This window comes from Neltuma alba, unplaced genomic scaffold, assembly GCF_004799145.2.
Source record: "Neltuma alba isolate B1F8T4 unplaced genomic scaffold, ASM479914v2 tig00002146_pilon, whole genome shotgun sequence".
Classification (NCBI taxonomy): Eukaryota; Viridiplantae; Streptophyta; class Magnoliopsida; order Fabales; family Fabaceae; genus Neltuma; species Neltuma alba.
The window spans coordinates 283,186-302,167 of NW_021632754.1; the positions used below are offsets into that span (position 1 = coordinate 283,186).

Sequence of the window (18,982 nt, forward strand, 5' to 3'; positions counted from 1 at the left end):
GGCCAACAATTGAGCTTCTGCTTACTCTGTTACGGACGCACAAAATGCTGACCGTAGGAGACGGCGTGTAAGGTATAAAATAAGACAATTATTGAGTGCGATGTCTGACTTTGTTATTAGTTTACGCTTTTAAGAATGAATAGAGAAGCAAAGTTGTCCGATGTAACCATTTATTGGATACTACATATACACGTGTGTGAGAGCCTAAAAGCATATCCAAGGCACAAAGAGAGATGGAGATGGAAACAACGAAGGAAGAAAACAAGCTCAAAGAGCGTAAGGTCTCATGGGCAAAGCTCCGTCGAGTTGACTCTCTCAATCTGGAAGCTGGAAGAGTTTCTGAGACCCAAACCTCAACAGTACACTATTTCACTCTCTCTCTCTCTCCTAGGTTTTGCCTTTTATCTTTCTCACTTTATTGTAATTGAATCTTAATTAATTTCACACTTTATTTGTTCACAGTTTACTTGGAAAGTCACTCTAAGTTTAGCATTTCAAAGCTTGGGGATTGTGTATGGAGATGTCGACACGTCCCCACTTTATGTGTATGCCAGTACTTTCACCAAAGGGATTCAAAACATCGATGACATTCTCGGTGTCTTGTCCCTTATCATCTATACCATCATCCTCGTACCTATGCTTAAGTATGTTTTCATCGTCTTATGGGCTAACGACAATGGAAACGGTAAGATCTCTACTTATTATTGTGCTTGTATATATTCTTTCTTTCTTGGATATAAAGGCGTGGGATTGATCTGTGTACTTATTTTCTTTCTGTTTTTTTTTATGGGTTCTGAAATATGAACTTTATTTGTTTGTTTGTAGGTGGAGCATTTGCGCTCTATTCGTTGTTATGTCGCCACTTAAAGGTGGGTCTCATTCCAAATCAACAGCCAGAGGACAGGGAGCTTTCAAACTACAGACTGGAAGAACCATGCAGCCAACTTAAACGGGGGCCGAGAAAATAAAGAACAAGGTAGAAAATAGTAAGCCTGTGAGGATTTTTCTCGTACTTATAACCATTGTGGGAACTTCGATGGTGATTGGAGATGGAGTTCTTACTCCATCAATTTCAGGTATTTGAATCTCAGTCTAAATAAGTATATCTAGAACCGATTATAATTATATATGTAAGAAAATGGGCCAGTCCACCCTTGGTGGATTGGACCCAAGCCCATTATCATTTGGGGTCCTGGTGTAAATAACAAGACTTGTGGGTCTTAAAGTGCAATTTTTGCCATCTTACATAAATTTGCCAAAAGCGGGAACAGTTATGACGAGGGAGGCGATTTTCTTTTTGAAAATATGCATGGGATAAGTTAACCGCAGCATCAGTTTTTCACACACACGTTCGGTTTTCTTTTCTCGTCTTTTGCCTTTTCCAGACTCCTCCCTCCCTCTCTGCAAAAACTTTCCCTCCGGTGCATTTGCAATGTCTATCAGATCCGACTCTGTCACCGTGATCGAACCTCCGCATGGCAACCTGATTACATTGCAGACTCCAGGTATGCCCGAAAACCTTCATTGGTATCAGAGCATGTGATTTTTCTTGTTGATTCTGTGGCCTGCGTTTTCATATCAGTATTCTTTTTCTGATTATTCGGTCTGAGTAACTTGCGATTTGCTTCAATATATTATGCAAATCCTCCATTTTACTTTCAGTATGATAGTTTTTGTGTCTTATATTTATGTTTAGACATATTGGGTTGCTTCTCTGCCTCTGTGAAAATCGTTTTATACAGTATCCTTTTTCGGCCGTACGTTTTCATTTTTGGGTGTCTCGGAAATGAAGTTTTTTGGATTCAAAATTTATCCCATTGCGTAGAACTCGAAAAAACAAAGAAAATGATATAAAGTACGCTAAAAACGGACATTGGACGGCGAAGATACGGAGGAGAGAAGAAATCGGGTCCGACGGACCCGTCGGACCCGACCCGGTTGCAGAAGCCGAGTCAAGGCGACCCAGCTGGAGGTTGAAGGAGACCTCCAAAGGCCAAAACGGCGTCGTTTTGGCCCCTCCTGTAAAAAAAAAAAACAAATTTACTGGGCTGGATGTAGGATCCAGCCCAACAAAAAAAAAAGGAAGGGGTGTACTGGGCTGGAGGCAGGATCCAGCCCAGACCAAAATCATAAAAAATAAAAAAAAAATTGTTTTGTGAAGGGAACCGGTTGGGCCGAAATGGACCCAAACCCAACCGGTCCAAATACTATTAAAAAAAAAAGGGTCTGTCTTAAAAAAAAAAATTTTTTTTTTGAGCCAGCAGCGCCACGTGGCGCGTCCCGCCACGTGGCATCCCATATGGACAATTAGGGACCACCACCTGAAAGGTGGTGGCACGTAGTGGCCTCCAGGACGGCGCGTGTCACCGGCGGCGAGCTGCATGAAGGCGCGTGTAGTACACGCGCATACTAAGCGAGTGGGAAATTTTTTTCAATTTTTCGCTAATTTTTCCTTCTAGGGGCGCGTGTAGGCGTGTGGAAGGTCCGTTTGAAGTGTGGTTTGTCTCTAAAAATGCCTAAAATCAAGATCTTCATTTTGATATATAATTTGATAATTTTGGAGACAATTAAGGATCTATTTGTGAGTATTTTCAGTGTATTTTCTGGTATTTTCATGCGAAAATAAATTCCAGAATATTCAAAATAATTTAAATTATTTTGTTCTAGGTGAAAATGAAGCAAGAGGCTTCTAGTAGCATTGAAAATATCCAAGATGGTTCATTGGAATACTTATACATGGACAATGCAGTTCCAGAACATGAACCAGAGGATGAGGATCCTGAAGAGGACCCTGAAGAGGTTCCTCAAGAAATCCCGGAGGAGTTAATGGATTCTGGACCTGAGTCAGAATCTTTATTTCCCACTGAACCCCTCCGTACCGAACCTCATTTGGTCTGTAATGATTCACTAGATCTTCCGAATAAAACCGAAGTAAAGGAAGGTGAAGAGGTGGATCAACCCTGTACCCCTGCTTTAGCTATGAGAATAGCTGAAAGAGATGCAGCTAAATTGACAAACATAAAAGGCATCAATGGTGTGCTCGCTAGCTACGTCTATTACATGACCGATAAGAAGAATACCGAATTCTACCTTAGAGTCATAATGGAGTACATAAGAGCAATAAGAGTTAGAGGTGGACCTAAAGGCAAACCCATAAGAAAGTCTTACTGGATTTGGGCCATAGAGCTAGTATCCTCCTTTATGAACAAAATGCGCAAACTTAGAAGCCTAAGAAAAGCAATGCTTGATTACATTTATGTTCATATCAAATGATGTAATATTTGTCTTCGCCTTGAATTTGTGGTTTCATACATTGTAAACAGACTAAGTATGTTATTTCATTTAATGAAATTACTTGAATTATTGTTGTATGATTATTTATGAATATCATATGTATGCCTTTTATAAGTGGGAGCTTTTAGAAGATAAGACTTCTAAAGGTTACATTTTTAAAGTGCGTATATAGTATTCTTGATAGAATATAATGATAATTACTAGTATCTGTGTGATGGGAGGTACAAATGTATTCTCTTGATCATAGATCTTGTAATTTCATTATTTACTGATCGAGGATAATATAGGCACATTACATTGTATACTTCATTGTGCTATATAACTGAAATGTTCTTTGGTTCGGTTCTCTTTTAAGAGAACATAGATTAATGTGCGATAGATTTGTTATAGAACTAAGAATGGCAACCAAGAACATAATTGCTGAATTGAACAAGGGAGAAAAGCTTAACGGGGACAACTGGGACATTTGGCACCGAAAGGTCCAATATATCCTAGAGGAACAGGATGCGATAAAGCTTCTCACCACTGCTATGGTTGAACCTGAGGCTGGCAACACAAACCAGCACTGGAGAGACCAAGAGGCATATCTAACCTGGAAAAAGAAGAATAGCATAGCAAGAATCACACTTTTGAGCTCCATGGCTGATGACCTGATGTGCGAGTTTGAGTCGCACAAAACTGCACAAGCCATGTGGATAGCATTAAAGGATAAGTTTGGCGGAGTCTCTACGACCAAGCTTAGAAGGTTGACAATTAAGTTCGATACCTATAAGCTCATGCCAAACAATCCTATGAAGCAACATCTGAGAGAGATGGCCAATATGATCCGAGAACTGAAGGAAGCTGGACATAATCTGTCTGATGAGCAGCAAGTGCAGGCTGTCATCAGGTCAGTCCCTGCAAGTTGGGAGCACATGAAAGTCAACCTAACCCACAATGAAAACATCATCACTTTTAATGATGTAGCTAAGCATCTGGAGCTGGAAGATGAATGTCTGGAGGCTTACAAGAGCTCTGGACAGACCTATTTGACTGAGGATGCTGGAACTTCCCAATCTAAGCCCAATTTCAAAAAGGGCAAGAAGCCCCAAAAGAAAGGGAAGAAGGGCGGTCCTCAATTTAAAAAGGGCAAGAAACAATTCAAGAAGAAGGAAAAGAAAGGCGGGAAGAAGAAGCTGGACCTGAAGAAGGTCAAATGCTTCGCCTGCCAACAAATGGGCCATTTCGCACGTGACTGTTCTAAACAGGCTGAGAGCGAAATGGTATTAGTGAATTATGTGAATTCACATGTTTCATATGTTTCTAGTACTGTTTTTCTAACAGAACCTGTTTCTTCTTCTTGGATTATAGACTCAGGCTCTACAGACCACGTAAGCAGGGATCGGGGATCCTTCGTGGAATACCGTCAGTTGCCGTATCAAAGCAAGTGGCTTTATGTTGGGAACAATGCGAGAATCGAGGTTCGAGGCATTAGCACCTGCAAGCTTGCTTTGGGTGGTGGAAAGACCTTGATACTCCATGATGTGCTTCATGCTCCCGACATCCGACGGAATTTAATTTCTGTTATTTGCTTAGTAGACTTTGGGTTTAATGTTTATTTTCATGATAAAGTTGCAGACATTTCCTTCAATTCTGAATTTTATGGTTCAGCATTCAGATTCCAGAAATTTTTTGTTATGGATCTTGCTTTTGGTTTTAACGCTCATGATTGTTTTGCTATTTCTTCAAGCAATCCTGATATGAATATCTAGCATGCTAGACTAGGACATATTAATCAAAATAGAATGATTAAACTAGCAAAAGAAGGAATGTTGGGCGCAATCCCTAACATGGAAATGTCCTTATGTGAAAATTGTCTAGCTGGTAAGGCAACTAGAAAACCTTTCGGTAAGGGAACAAGAGCTGAAAATCCATTCTAATTAATCCATTCTGATATTTGTGGTCCAATGAGTGTGAGGGCGAGACACGGAGCTTGGTATTTTATTACCTTTATTGACGATTTTTCATGATATGGTCATGTCTATATGATCTCGCATAAGTCTGAAGCTCTTAAGTGCTTTAGATGATACATAAATGAGGTAGAGAATCAAATGGACAGTAAAATTAAAGCATTACGTACAGATCGAGGTCATGAATATTTATCTGATCAATTTAAACAGCTCTGTGAGAAAAAGGGATAATTAGACAATTAACTATCCCTGGCACTCCACAACAGAATGGAGTGGCTGAGAGGAGGAATAGAATTCTTCTAGACATGGTTAGGTCTATGATGGCTCAAGCAAACCTACCAATTTCATATTGGGGCGATGCTTTGTTAACGGCAACCTTCATACTTAACCGTGTGCCCTCAAAATCAGTCGCTTCCACACCCTATGAATTATGGACAAAATGCAAACCGGATCTAAGTGTCCTAAGACCCTGGGGGTCAGCGGCATATGTTCATGATGATTCCCACAAGCATAGGAAATTGGGTCCTAGAGGAAAGAAGTGTATCTTTATAAGGTACTCTGAACAATCTAAAGGATACGTTTTCATAGGTGAAAACGAAGATGGAACAGTGACTGAAATGGAATCAAGAGATGCCACATTCATTGAGACTGAATTTCCTAATAGAGGAGATGTTGACCGTACTGTATCTCTTTATGAGACACAGGAACAAGTCAGTGTAGAACAAATTGATAGACCAGAATCGTCTAGGTCTGTCAATCTGAGTGGGAGCCAAGAAAGGTCAACACCAAGACCTGAACAAAGAAAGAAAGATAAGCAAATAGCTCCCGTCAAAAGGAGTAACAGGGAAAGTGTTCCCAAAAGACGCTTTCAAATAGAAGACGAATCTCTCTTAATTACTCCAGAAGGGGATGATGAGCCCCGTTCTGTACGAGAAGCCTTGTCAAGTCTTGCAAAAGATGAATGGATGAAAGCTATAGAAGAAGAAATGGACTCAATGAAAAAGAACCAAGTTTGGGTGTTAGTTGATCTTCCAAAAGGGCGTAAAGCCATTAGGAACAAGTAGGTTCTCAAAATTAAAAGAAAAGTGGATGGATCAATTGACAAATACAAGGCTCGATTAGTGGCAAAGGGGTACACACAACAGGAAGGAATAGATTATGAAGATACATTCTCACCTGTTGTGCGTTTCAATTCTATTAGACTCATTCTGGCAATAGTAAACAGTTTAGATTTAGAATTACATCAGATGGATGTAAAAACCGCATTTCTGAATGGTGATCTGGATGAAAAAATCTATATGGAACAACCATTAGGTTTCATTGAAAAAGGAAAAGAAAATAAAGTTTGTAAACTTAAAAGATCCATTTATGGATTGAAACAATCATCCAGACAGTGGTATTTGAGGTTTCACAAAGCAATAACCTCATATGACTTCCAAATGATAGAGGAAGACCACTGCGTCTACATTAAGCGGTTTGAGGGTAATTTTGTCATGTTATCCTTATATGTAGATGATATACTATTAGCCAGAAATAGTCTAGATTCGGTGGTGGCTATTAAAGAATGGCTTTCATCGAATTTTGAAATGAAAGATATGGGTGAAGCAGAATACATACTTGGAGTTAAAATCCAAAGAAATCGTTCAAAATGAATCCTCTCTCTTTCACAAGAGAATTACATCAACAAGATTCTTGAGCGATTTAACATGAAAGACTGCAATCCCATGAGTACCCCTGTTGCTCTTGGAGTGGCTTTGAGTTCTGACATGTGTCCCAAAACCGAATCTGATAAAAAGAAGATGGAAAGAGTTCCATATGCCAGTGTTGTTGGTAGTCTGATGTACGCAATGATGTGTACAAGACCAGACATCTGTTATGCAGTGGGACTGGTGAGCAGATTCCAGTCTAACCCCGGTGAAAAGCATTGGAAAGCAGTGAAGAGGATCTTGAGATATTTAAAGGGCACTTCCAATTATGCACTGTGCTACGAAGGAGGTGACCTGTGTCTTGTTGGGTACTCCGATGCTGATGTAGGCGGAGATAAAGAAGAACGAAGGTCAACTTCAGGTTATACCTTCTTACTCAACAATGGCGCCATATGTTGGAGTAGCAAGAAGCAAACGTGCATTGCCTTACATTTGATGGAAGCTGAATTTGTGGCTTGCACTGCAGCAGTGCAAGACGCTTTATGGCTGAAGAGATTTATAAAACACATTGGATTTGGAAACAAGAGTACCAATCCGGTGATGATATACTGTGACAATACTGCAGCTATAGCCTATACTAAAGATCCTAAGTATCACAGCAAAACCAAGCACATTGACATCAAGTATAATTTCGTTAGAGATTACATAGCACAAAAGATTGTTACTGTACAATATATTTCAACCAAATGTATGGTAGCAGATCCTCTGACAAAGCCAATAGGCGAAAGAGTTTTTAAAGAACATGTACAAGCCCTTGGCATACATAAAGTGTAATATGAATGCTTCATTAATGAAATTATATTTCGTTATCACTTTATATGTTTGTCCGAAAGTATACAATGTCTAGTATGTCGTATAGGTTAAAAAGGTTGGCTCTCTCACACGGGCAACCGCCTTTGACACTCAGGTGGAGTGAACAAAGATGAGACATTTGTGTTCACCAGTAAAGCAGCAATGAATGCTGATATGGTAGAGAAGAAACACAAACTTTATGTCGCCTTGACTAAAGTGTAGCAAGTCAAGATGAGATCCACGTTGATAAAGCCGGATCGAAGTTTGGAATCCCACTTCCATAATACCTGTAGCCAGACAACAAACTCTTCAACGTCGACGTCATAACAATGAGCAGAGTTGAAGAATTTGGGTTTAGATACTGAGTGTGTCTGGACCTAAGTTTGTACGGTGTTAATAATAAATCTAAATCGACATACACTCTTATAGTAAAAGAGTAACACCGTAACATGTGTTTCATACCACATGTGCTGAGAGAACCGCAAAAGGGAAGCAAGTGAAAGATCCCTGCTTCATTGCTGTGTGAGTCCCAGGGAGGAATTATCCTCCTATTGGTGTCCTTTGACTTTGACAATATCATGAAGATATGTTTCAGTGACTGCTACTTTAGCATATGTCCTATGGTCATGATTGATGCGATCTAAGGTAGTACACTAAGAAAGCGACTGATTCATTTCAAAGTGATATTTGGGCGAAAGGAAGATTGACTGTAATATACACACCTATGCTGGTGTCTGTGACATGTCCCTTATGACATTTTGTGGTCGTAAGTGTGGATACTAGACATACGAGAAAGGTAATTTGAGTCAACCATTGACTCGAGAGGGATTAGATTTACCGTGAAAAAGTGTATATAAGTAAATCTGGGACATCTGAGGCATAATTTTAAAGTTCAAGCTACACAAAGGAAAGGGTGACCTGTGCTGATCCTATAAAAGGGGTTTCTAGTATAGAGACCCAAGCGAAGACGTCATGCCCACGCGGTCACGGCAAAGCACTAAGTATGAAATTGAGGGAAGGTAAAGAGACTAGATCCGCGACATCTAATCCACCAAGTGTGAGTGGGAGATGTAAGAAAATGGGCCAGTCCACCCTTGGTGGATTGGACCCAAGCCCATTATCATTTGGGGTCCTGGTGTAAATAACAAGACTTGTGGGTCTTAAAGTGCAATTTTTGCCATCTTACATAAATTTGCCAAAAGCGGGAACAGTTATGACGAGGGAGGCAGTTTTCTTTTTGAAAATATGCATGGGATAAGTTAACCGCAGCATCAGTTTTTCACACACACGTTCGGTTTTCTTTTCTCGTCTTCTGCCTTTTCCAGACTCCTCCCTCCCTCTCTGCAAAAACTTTCCCTCCGGTGCATTTGCTGTGTCTATCAGATCTGACTCCGTCACCGTGATCGGACCTCCGCGTGGCAACCTGATTACATTGCACACTCCAGGTATGCCCAAAAACCTTCAATATATATATATTTTGCTCAGTTTCTAATCCATTTGTTAACTATATGCATGCAGTTCTTTCTGCGGTAAGCAGGATCAGCAAATCCATGGGTCAAGGTAGCATACTCTCATATATGTGTGAATTAATATTTGAACATACGAATCAATTCGAGATTAGGTAATCGTATACGTAATTGAATCTTTTCAGGCGCAGTTGTGGGAATAACTATAGGGATCCTAGTGGCCCTTTTCTCTATTCAACGATTTGGGACTGATAAAGTGGGATTTTCATTCGCTCCCATTATCCTTATATGGTTTTCATTCATCGGGGGAATCGGTCTTTGCAATATATTCAAATACGACGTTGGGGTATTGTGTGCTTTCAATCCAAAGTACATATTTGATTATTTCAAGAGGAATGGTAAGCAAGGATGGATATCACTTGGAGGAGTCTCTTTATGCATTACAGGCACGTAGCTACTTTTGAATCTTTAATTATTGCTTTAACTTGGATCTCCCTTAAATTCTAATTATTGATTAGTGTTCTATACATACAAATATCAGGATCAAAAGCCATGTTTGCTGACTTGGGTCACTTTAACGTACGAGCAGTTCAAGTAAGTCCATGTTTAATCTTCATTTAACATTATATTCCCAAGGTGGGTATTTTTTAAAAAAAAATTCTAAAAGCAAAGGGAGTTCAATTTTATATCGTAGAAATTAAAAAGCTTAAATCTCAGTATGCTCAACACATCATTCTTAAAACTTGGCATACTCTGTTTTGGTTCTGTTTTCTCAAGCTGTGTTAACCCTTAGCTTTTCTCAAGGATTCTCTACTAAGAAAAACACTATTGTCCCTGAAAATTCCTTGGTGAAGCAACCAATTGAATTGACCTACATGATAAATAATAATGTTGCAGATTAGCTTCACTTGTGTCACATTCCCTACATTACTAGCTGCATATAGTGGGCAGGCAGCATATCTACGAAAGTTCCCAGAAAACGTGTCCAATACCTTCTATGATAGCATACCAGGTAAGTTTATTCATTATAAAAGGAGACAGACACAAAAACTTTTGAACTGGAAAGGATTAATCCCTGACATTTAGCCCTTCAGTTGTGAATAATAATATGCAGATCCCTTATATTGGCCAACATTTGTCGTAGCCATAGGCGCTGCCATTATAGCTAGCCAAGCAATGATTTCAGGAGCATTTTCCATCTTATCACAGGCTCTAAATCTGGGTTTTTTCCCAAGGGTGAAGGTTGTTCACACTTCTGTGAAGCACAGCGGCCAAGTCTATATTCCTGAGATCAACTACATGTTCATGGTTGCTTGTATTATTATCTGTGCGGCCTTCAAGACCACAGAAAATATTAGTCATGCATATGGTAAATATGGCTGTTCTTTTTAATAAATCTTGTTAATCTACCTATTTTGATTTGGTTGAATCATTTCATTTTAATTAACCTTTTTACATGTGATGCAGGGATTGCTGTGGTTTGTGACATGATGATCACGACCTCGCTGGTTACACTTATAATGCTAACTATTTGGAAGACAAGTCTCTGGTGGGTTACTCTCTTCCTTATGATATTTGGCTCCATAGAGGCACTCTATCTTTCATCTCAATTAACCAAGTTTCCACAAGGAGGCTTTCTTCCAATTGTATCTGCTTTCTTCTTTACCATAATCATGGGAATGTGGCATTATGTGCACAAAGAAAGATACAATTTTGAGCTTGAGAATAAGATCTCCACTGAACATGTAAATGAATTGATCAATGGTTCGAATGTGAATCGTGTGCCCGGAATCGGACTTCTATATTTTGAGCTAGCTCAGGGCATTCCTCCCATATTCCCTCACTTCATTGCCAATGTACCATCAATCCACTCTGTAGTTGTGTTTGTTTCTATAAAGTCAATTCCTCTTAGCAGAGTCACATTAGAAGAGAGGTTCCTGTTTCGCCAGGTGTAACATCCCAAATTTATTTAGGTTTTAGAGTTAGTTAGTTAATATATATATATATATATGAATTACATATATATATATGTATAATGTTTGGAACGAGTAAATTTTCCCTTATTATTCAAAAGGTATATTAAAAAAAATTAATTGAAAAAGATAAGTTTGTTATGTAGATATGGTAAAATACATATAATATTTTTAAAAAAAATAAATAAATCGGTTATATGTATATATAAACGGTTTTTACACACACACACACATATATATATATATATGTATATAAATCAAACATCTTTGAATAGGAAGAATAAATAATGATATAATAATATAAGATAGATTGGAATTCAAATTTGAATCTGTTATACGAATTTTAATAAAATATATATATAATTATATATACAAAAAAAAAAGATTTGAGTTTAATTTAAATTTAAAAAAAACTTTAAATGATTCTGGCAAATTTCATATCAGTCGGTTATCTACTTAAGATTAATGAAATTTCCATAATAATAGTAATTTCAATAATAATAGTAAGATAAAGTAATTAATTAATTAAATAAAGATTTATTAATTTTAAAAATATAATAACTTAACCCTACTTCCTACCCACTCATTCTTTATCTTTTAGCCGCCACTCAGTTTCTTCTTTAGCTTTTCCGCTACCATAGACTGGTGGTTTTCAGAAAGCGTTACTCCTGCTTCTACTCTAAACATTCTATCTTCATAAATCAAATTAGATTCAAGGTAAACGTTTCCATTCTTGTTTCTCATCTCTTTTTATATTAACTTTTTCATAATTTCTCTTTACCTCATTCCTTTCGTCCTTTCTCCTTAGTCCACCGTAGGCCTTCTTATCACCATCATCTCCAAGACATATATATTTGTTAAGGTGTGTACCTACTTTTCTTTTCCTTTTTCGTATATCTCTCCCTTGTATCATGTGTTTTTGTTTTAGATTCTGCCTCTTCGTAAGACTATGCACATATATATGCTTGATAGAAATATAAATAAATATATGCGCCTCTATATATATATATATATATATATTATCATCTTCTACCCCGTTTCGGTGTTCCTCCCCTCTAGTCATAGGTGTGTACGTTCATATATTGGTATCCACAAGTCATTTAGCAACATAGATAAAACAAATTTACCCCCTGTTAGCATTAAAAGATGGGATAATGGCTTGAGAAAAAAACACACACACCCACATATATATTAAGGACGCATAAGTGGTAGGGATCGGTGGATTTTTTTTAAATGAGTGTTCCCTTAAATCATTTATATATAAAATTATATATATTCGCATAATAGATTAAAATAAATAATGGGAAATTGTGTAAACTGAATATATGTATGAAATTTATGGTTAGTTATAAATAGGTGTGAATTTAAAAGGGTCTCTTGACAGCTTTAAAATAATATTTGAAATCAATAATATGTAAGCGATTTGTGATCCTGAAATTTAAGAAGACTTAATTAGAGGCCTGTGGCATAGGTTTAAAACTTAAATGGCTTTTAGGAAAAATCTTAGAGTAGCTTTGAGATAAACTTGAATAGCTCAAATTATAATTTGACTTGGTATTTGTATAATTTTGTAGACTCTCACCGAGAGCCTTATTGCTTGGAATTTTTGTTTCACTACTGAGGAGCAAAGGGAGTCAGGTAACTTGGGGTTTTTCTATGTGTGTGTAATCTTTATCCATCATGATTAAAATTGTATTGACTCTATCGACTTAATTGTTGCAAATAAATAGATAAGACTAAAAAGGTGAAAGAATAAAATTGTATTATCTTCTATGTTATTTGAATTCTCCTTTAAGCATGAATGTGTCTTGGATATTTTTGACGAAAAATTTATGGTAATTCATTTTCTTTCAAGCATGCTTGCATATACTGGATTTGTTATATATTCATGACATGCATAGGCAGTTGGACTTGGGAGTTTATAATATTGATATATGTGACAAATTGTGACCACGTGGTTTGCCTCCACTTAGTGCAAAGTGGTTGGCCTTTTTAGGGCCCCGTTCCTTAATACTTACCTGGCCAGGTTTGTAGAGGGGGAACGTGGGATAGTGACACCTCCTGGTTCTTTTAAGGAGGGGAGCCATAGTCTAGGCTTGGGCTCTGTATCTTTGGCCAGATACATCCTAAGTACTGGAGTAGTTTTGGTCAGTCCAGTGTGTGGGCTAGACCGTTTATAAGCCTATGGTTCTAGTCAGCGGAATAAGGTTGGATTGAGCAATAAGGGTGGAAGCATCCATTGCATATGAACATGGTATATTATTGAATTAGTTACATATTTTGCTAATGATTATTTAAGCTATTGCAATATCTGTTTGCTTAGCCAATATGAAAATGTTTGGGTAATGGTTGTATATACATGGTTGAACTCTGGGTTACTGAGACGTTTGTGCTCACCCCAATTATTTAACATTTTTCCAGGTGACAATCCTTATAGGGAGCAAGGGAAGGTACCAGAGGAGTAAGCTAGTAGCTCTTACACTTCTCAAGTACATGCTGAATTAATTTGATTCTTTACTATTTGCCATGACCCTAGAATATCAAATCAGTATTTTATTAATTCCTTGAATGGATAGATTGTAGCGTTTCATTTCAAGTTTTATCCATGGGATATGTTATGTTAGATTTTGAGACTGCAAGCTTGGATATTTATGCTCGAATTATATTATGGGTTTAATTGCTCATGTTTACTTGTGGTGATTAAAAGGCTGAGTCCTTTAGTGTAAACTTTATTATTGAGACCTTAAGATCAAATTAGTTTTTACATGGTGTTTTAAGTAGCTTAGAAAATTTGGGTGTTACACCAGGTAGGACCAAGAGAGCACAAGATGTTTCGATGTGTTGTGAGGTACGGTTACAATGATAGGATTAAAGAACCAAAGGTGTTTGAAAATCAATTAGTTCAACACTTGGAGGAGTTTATTCGTCATGAAGATCTTATTGTGATCCGTGAAGAGGCTAATCAAGAGGCTCAGGGAAGCACAGCACAAGTTGGTGCTTTGGCCTGGAACTAGAAGGAGAGTGATAGTGAGGTGATGAGAGGGAAAAGCTCTAGTTCCCATAGGATAGCACGGGAGCTAAATCTGGGAATTTCACGTGCCTCATCAGATTCTACCCGTTCCCCTCAAAGCCACAATTGTAACACCCCGAATTTTATGACTTAGGATAAACAGAAAAAAAATTTATTAAAATTATTTATTTTCCAAATAAATTGGGAAAAATTATGGAATATTGATTTTTAGGGCTTAGAGACATTTTGGAAAAGGTATTTCCCAAAAAATGACTTAAATAATTTTAATAGATAATTTTAAGAGAAAAATGGTTTATTTTCTCCGAAAATGATGGAAAAATACTTAGAGATTTATAATTAATCTAAAAATTTTAGGATAATCATTTGAAGTAGTAAAGAAGATAGTTGAGGCATAAAATCCTTAAAATGGGTTAAGGATTAATTTCTGGATTTAAGGGCTATTTTCTTCCAAAATTCCAGAAAAATAGTTAGGAGTTGACTTTTGACCTGAAATTTTTAGGAAAATTATTTTATGGGTCAAAGAAGATAATGGAGAAGGAAAATCCAAACAAAACATCATGGAAAATTTCTGGATTTATTCTATGATTTCAGAAATTTAGTGAAAGGATGAAATCGGAAATAAGAATGGTTAGAGGGGTAAAATGGTCTTTTCGAGACTCCTCAACTCATTTAACTCATCTGAACTTCTCCTTCCCTTCTATTTCGAATCAGCAGCAGACGTAGAGAGAGAGAGAACGAGAGAGAGGCGGAGAAGAAGCAGTGCCGGAGGTAGTGATCGGAGGAGCTACACCTACATGCAAACCGATCACTCAGTCGAAGTAAGCCCCTTGATCACTCTTCTACCATTATTTTCTGCTTTGGGTGGCTGAATATGAAGTGGATGATGAAAGAAGTTAAGTGTTAGCAAAAGAAAGTAGAGGAAAGGTGAAGAGGATCGGTGATTGGTGAACTCTTATTCCACGACAAGGTTGAAGTGGGCAGTGGTAGTTTTTGAGCTTGCATGTTCCTTTCTCTGTCTCTGCATTTCTATTCGGTTTGTATGTGTGTGTCCGAATCTGGCTAGTGAATTTTCAAAGTCAAATGCGTGACTGGTCCTCCGTGCTGTCAAGTTTTGTAGCTAGTGGGAGGGAGTAGGTGTCTGTAGGTATGAATATGTAAGTATACATATATATCGAATGGATGCTCTGTTCTTAAGTTTACCAAACAGAGGTATATAACTTGAAGAAGTTGAAGTCAGATTCATGCATGTGTGGAAGTTGTGATTCGTGAATGACATATGAACATATAGAAGGGCTTAAGAACATATTTTAATGGGTAGAAAGAATAACGTATGAGTAGGTGATGAGGGGTTTCGGTTTATAGGATTAGAAAGAGCAAAACATGTTTTAGATAAATGTGTAATTGAATTTAAAGGTCCAGATTTCATGAAGAAGCTGAGATTAATAGAAAGTATAGCAATGGTATATATGTTTTATGTGTGAGTGGGAGATGTGATTGCTTATCAGTTTTTGCTGCTTAAATGATGATTTTCGTTTTTGCACTATGCTGTCCAGAGGAGTTATTCAAAAACCTGATATGAGAGTGGATATATGTGGGAACCAGTTGGTGTATGTGGCTGGGAAATGAGTACCGAAAAAAATGGATTGAAACTACGGTAGGAATAAAAACTGGAAAAAAATGTTGTAGCTAGAAGTGTGTGGAGGTTATATTGTTAGAGGGATTAATGAGTGTCATAATTTGAATGCTAAACTTGAGTTTAAACATATAGCTACAAATCTGGAAAATTTCCAGGTTTGGAGTAAATGTTATGTATGGTAGAGGAAGTACATATATAGCTATAATTGCTGATCGAATTGGGAGATATGAATCTAGTGACAGATTTTTGAAATCTGAAACTGAAACTATACATATATATATGTATATATGGGTACATGCTTGGCGTTGAATTTGAAGTAAGGGAACTATATATTTCTTTATATGTGTGTGTAAGATTAGGAAATCTAAAACTTTATTAAAATTGTTGAGTGATGCTCTCTCAGATCAAGTGATTGTTCAAGTTATTTGGACCAAGTTAAAGAACGAAAATGATGATTTGGAGGATTAAATATGAATAGGTCTTACAGGCTGTTGTAATTATTAAGAAATTTATTTGAGGTTCCAGGAAATTTTTGAAAGTTTTGAAGATAGAGTTCTAAAGGATAAATTAAGGAATTGCGGTGGAATGAATTGGAAGGTATATCTCAAATCTGGAAATTAATTTGGTGGCTGTTTTGAGGATGAAAGAAATTAAGCTAGGAATTGATTTGAAATTTATTGTTGGGGTTTGTTTGAGGTTTCCAAATGGCGAATGGACATTTTAAATGGACTAATATTCATGATGTTTGGAAATTATTTTAAGGTATGGGTTAAAAATTGACAATTGATTAGAAAGGTTGTTTAAGGAATGTTAGACCAAAGATTAAGAACATTAATAGATGGTTAGAAAGTAAAATTGCTTAGCTTGGATTTAAATGATAAGTATTAATTTAATTATGAATAAAGGCTAAGAGAGCTTATAGAATTATTTTTCGAAAAATGAAGTTAAATGAGGATTAAAATAATACATATAAATATGTGTGTGTGTATCTTTACTTTTTCCACGATACCAACCACTTGATAGAAGTGGAGCGAGCCGGATTTAGAAAGGAGGAGAGGAGGAGGACATGGCGTTGTCCTTAAAATATAATAAATAAAAATAATATTTTTATTTGACCAAAATGACCAATTACTAAGTAAAGTAACTGTATGGGTTTAGATAAGGAACGGAGCCTTCCAAAGAAAATAGTTTGAATAAGAAAAATTGTTCAGGATGACTGACTACTACGTAAGGGTAGAAATTAAAGAAGATTTGAGATTTAAAGAGTTACTTAATTTATGAGATACAATTGGACCAAGCATTGACCTACCCTTACTAATATAATAGGTTTTGATATCTGCAAAAGTCTACTGAAGAAGCTAAGAGAAGGAAGCAAGTAAGGTTTAATTTTGAAGCGGAAGCGTCAGGTAGTAGTTCTTTCCTACCTTACACTTGTGTATGATTGCTGCATGTCTGTTTGTGCCATATTGCTATTCAAAAAGCATAAAAACATGTAATCCTTAATTCCTTGCATGTGTTATTAGCCGTGATCACGTGTAACTGAAAGATATGGGGCCTTATGAGCCATTGTTTGCGCGGCCTTATGTGCCATTACAAGCGTGGCCTTATGAGCCATTGTTTATGTGGCCTTACAAGCCATTGTATGTCCGGCCTTATGTGCCGTTGATTGCGCATTCAGCTAATCAATCTAACTATGTATCATTGCACTTAAATGCTTTTTATGCATAGCTTGCAAGGTTATGTTCCATATGACTTGTTTTGCATGCTTTATGTGATCTGCATATATGTTTGATGGAAATTATTACTACGGGAATTCTTTAGAATCTCACCCTCCCATTCATGATGAACAGTGAAGGCTAGTAACTCGAAGGATAAGGAGGATGTTTAAGAAGAAGGTGTTGCAACAATGTTGTTGATGAGGAGGTCAAGTTTGTGGCAAAAGCAAGGGAGAAAGGGGTGGTGTATTTGTTGGGGGAAGCAGAGGTGGTGGCTAAGCCTAATTCATCCTTCATCAATAAGATCGTTGTTAATTATATTTACAGATTCTTGAGGCACAACTTTAGGCAAGGGGTCACACATATGGCTGTTCCTCGTAAAAGGCTTCTTAAGGTCGGAATGACCTATGAAATATGACAGCTTCGTGCGAGTATATGTATTAACGTATCATGTATTTTCAACATCACTTTTGTACTTTGGTTTTTGTGTGAATCTGCATATTTATCTTTGTTTCTAGCTCACACTTCTACATAAATGAGAGAGGGAGTGATGTTTTAATTTTAAATGTAAACTTAAAATATGAGGCTTCTTGTTTGCCATGTAGATGAACTATAGGGATTTATGTTAGAGATGCGAAATTCTCCCTCTTCAAGTCTCATCTGTGTAATGAAACATTCGTCTATGTTAAATAGATGGACTTTTACCCTCTTAGCTGGATAGTAGTAAGTCAGTCGCTTTTCCATATATATCTTTTATTCACAAGAAATAAATCTTCCTCGATATTAACATTGTTATATTGTAACCAAGAGAATAATCTTTCCCTTCGCTTTTTGCCTTTCTTGATCTGCAAAATCTGTTCATCTTTACCTTCTTTTTTTTTTTTTTTTAATTTCAGAATTAGCAGCAAGCACATAACTAATAATATAGTGAATATTTGACCAACAGAATTCTAGTTCAGACAATGTACAACTCCCTTGTTAAGAAATTACTAGTTAGCATATCAAATAGATACCTTACTGTAGAAAATCCACGTGCCCAACTTGTATAGTCTTGCTTCCCTCCTTTGCAGTGTCGACGTTCCTTTGCCTTGTTTCCTTTTCTATGTAATTAGGGGCAGTGGCGTCTTTTTCGACAATATTTGAAAATTTCAAATTGATTCAACTAAGCTGATTCGATTTTTTTTATTTCTTTTTTTGCCAACGTTATCTTTCATATTTGAATCATTCACTTGCTATGTAAAAATTTTTAGGGTATATATTTTTTGGGATTTTCCCTTTCTTTAATACTCTATCGGATTCAAAATATAAGATAAATTTTGTTAAAGAAACTTGATTTTTTTATAAGATAATATTTACTTTTATCTAAGTATTTAATTAGTTTTTTTTTCAATTATATCACTATATATTTTTTTTTTTTTTA

General features: G+C 36.8%; 1 protein-coding gene across 1 annotated transcript; it reads left to right on the forward strand.

The window, feature by feature from the left end:
• The first annotated feature begins 228 nt into the window (after positions 1-228).
• LOC114717699 (potassium transporter 5-like) lies at positions 229-18,162 on the forward strand. Its single transcript, XM_028902899.1, is given in 12 exon segments — positions 229-359; positions 463-685; positions 826-953; positions 956-1,076; positions 9,260-9,301; positions 9,393-9,653; positions 9,749-9,801; positions 10,105-10,219; positions 10,322-10,576; positions 10,675-11,156; positions 13,988-14,212; positions 17,771-18,162. Coding segments are annotated over 12 exon segments (2,241 nt in total). The 5' UTR covers positions 229-233; the 3' UTR covers positions 17,981-18,162.
• The last annotated feature ends 820 nt before the right edge of the window (positions 18,163-18,982 follow it).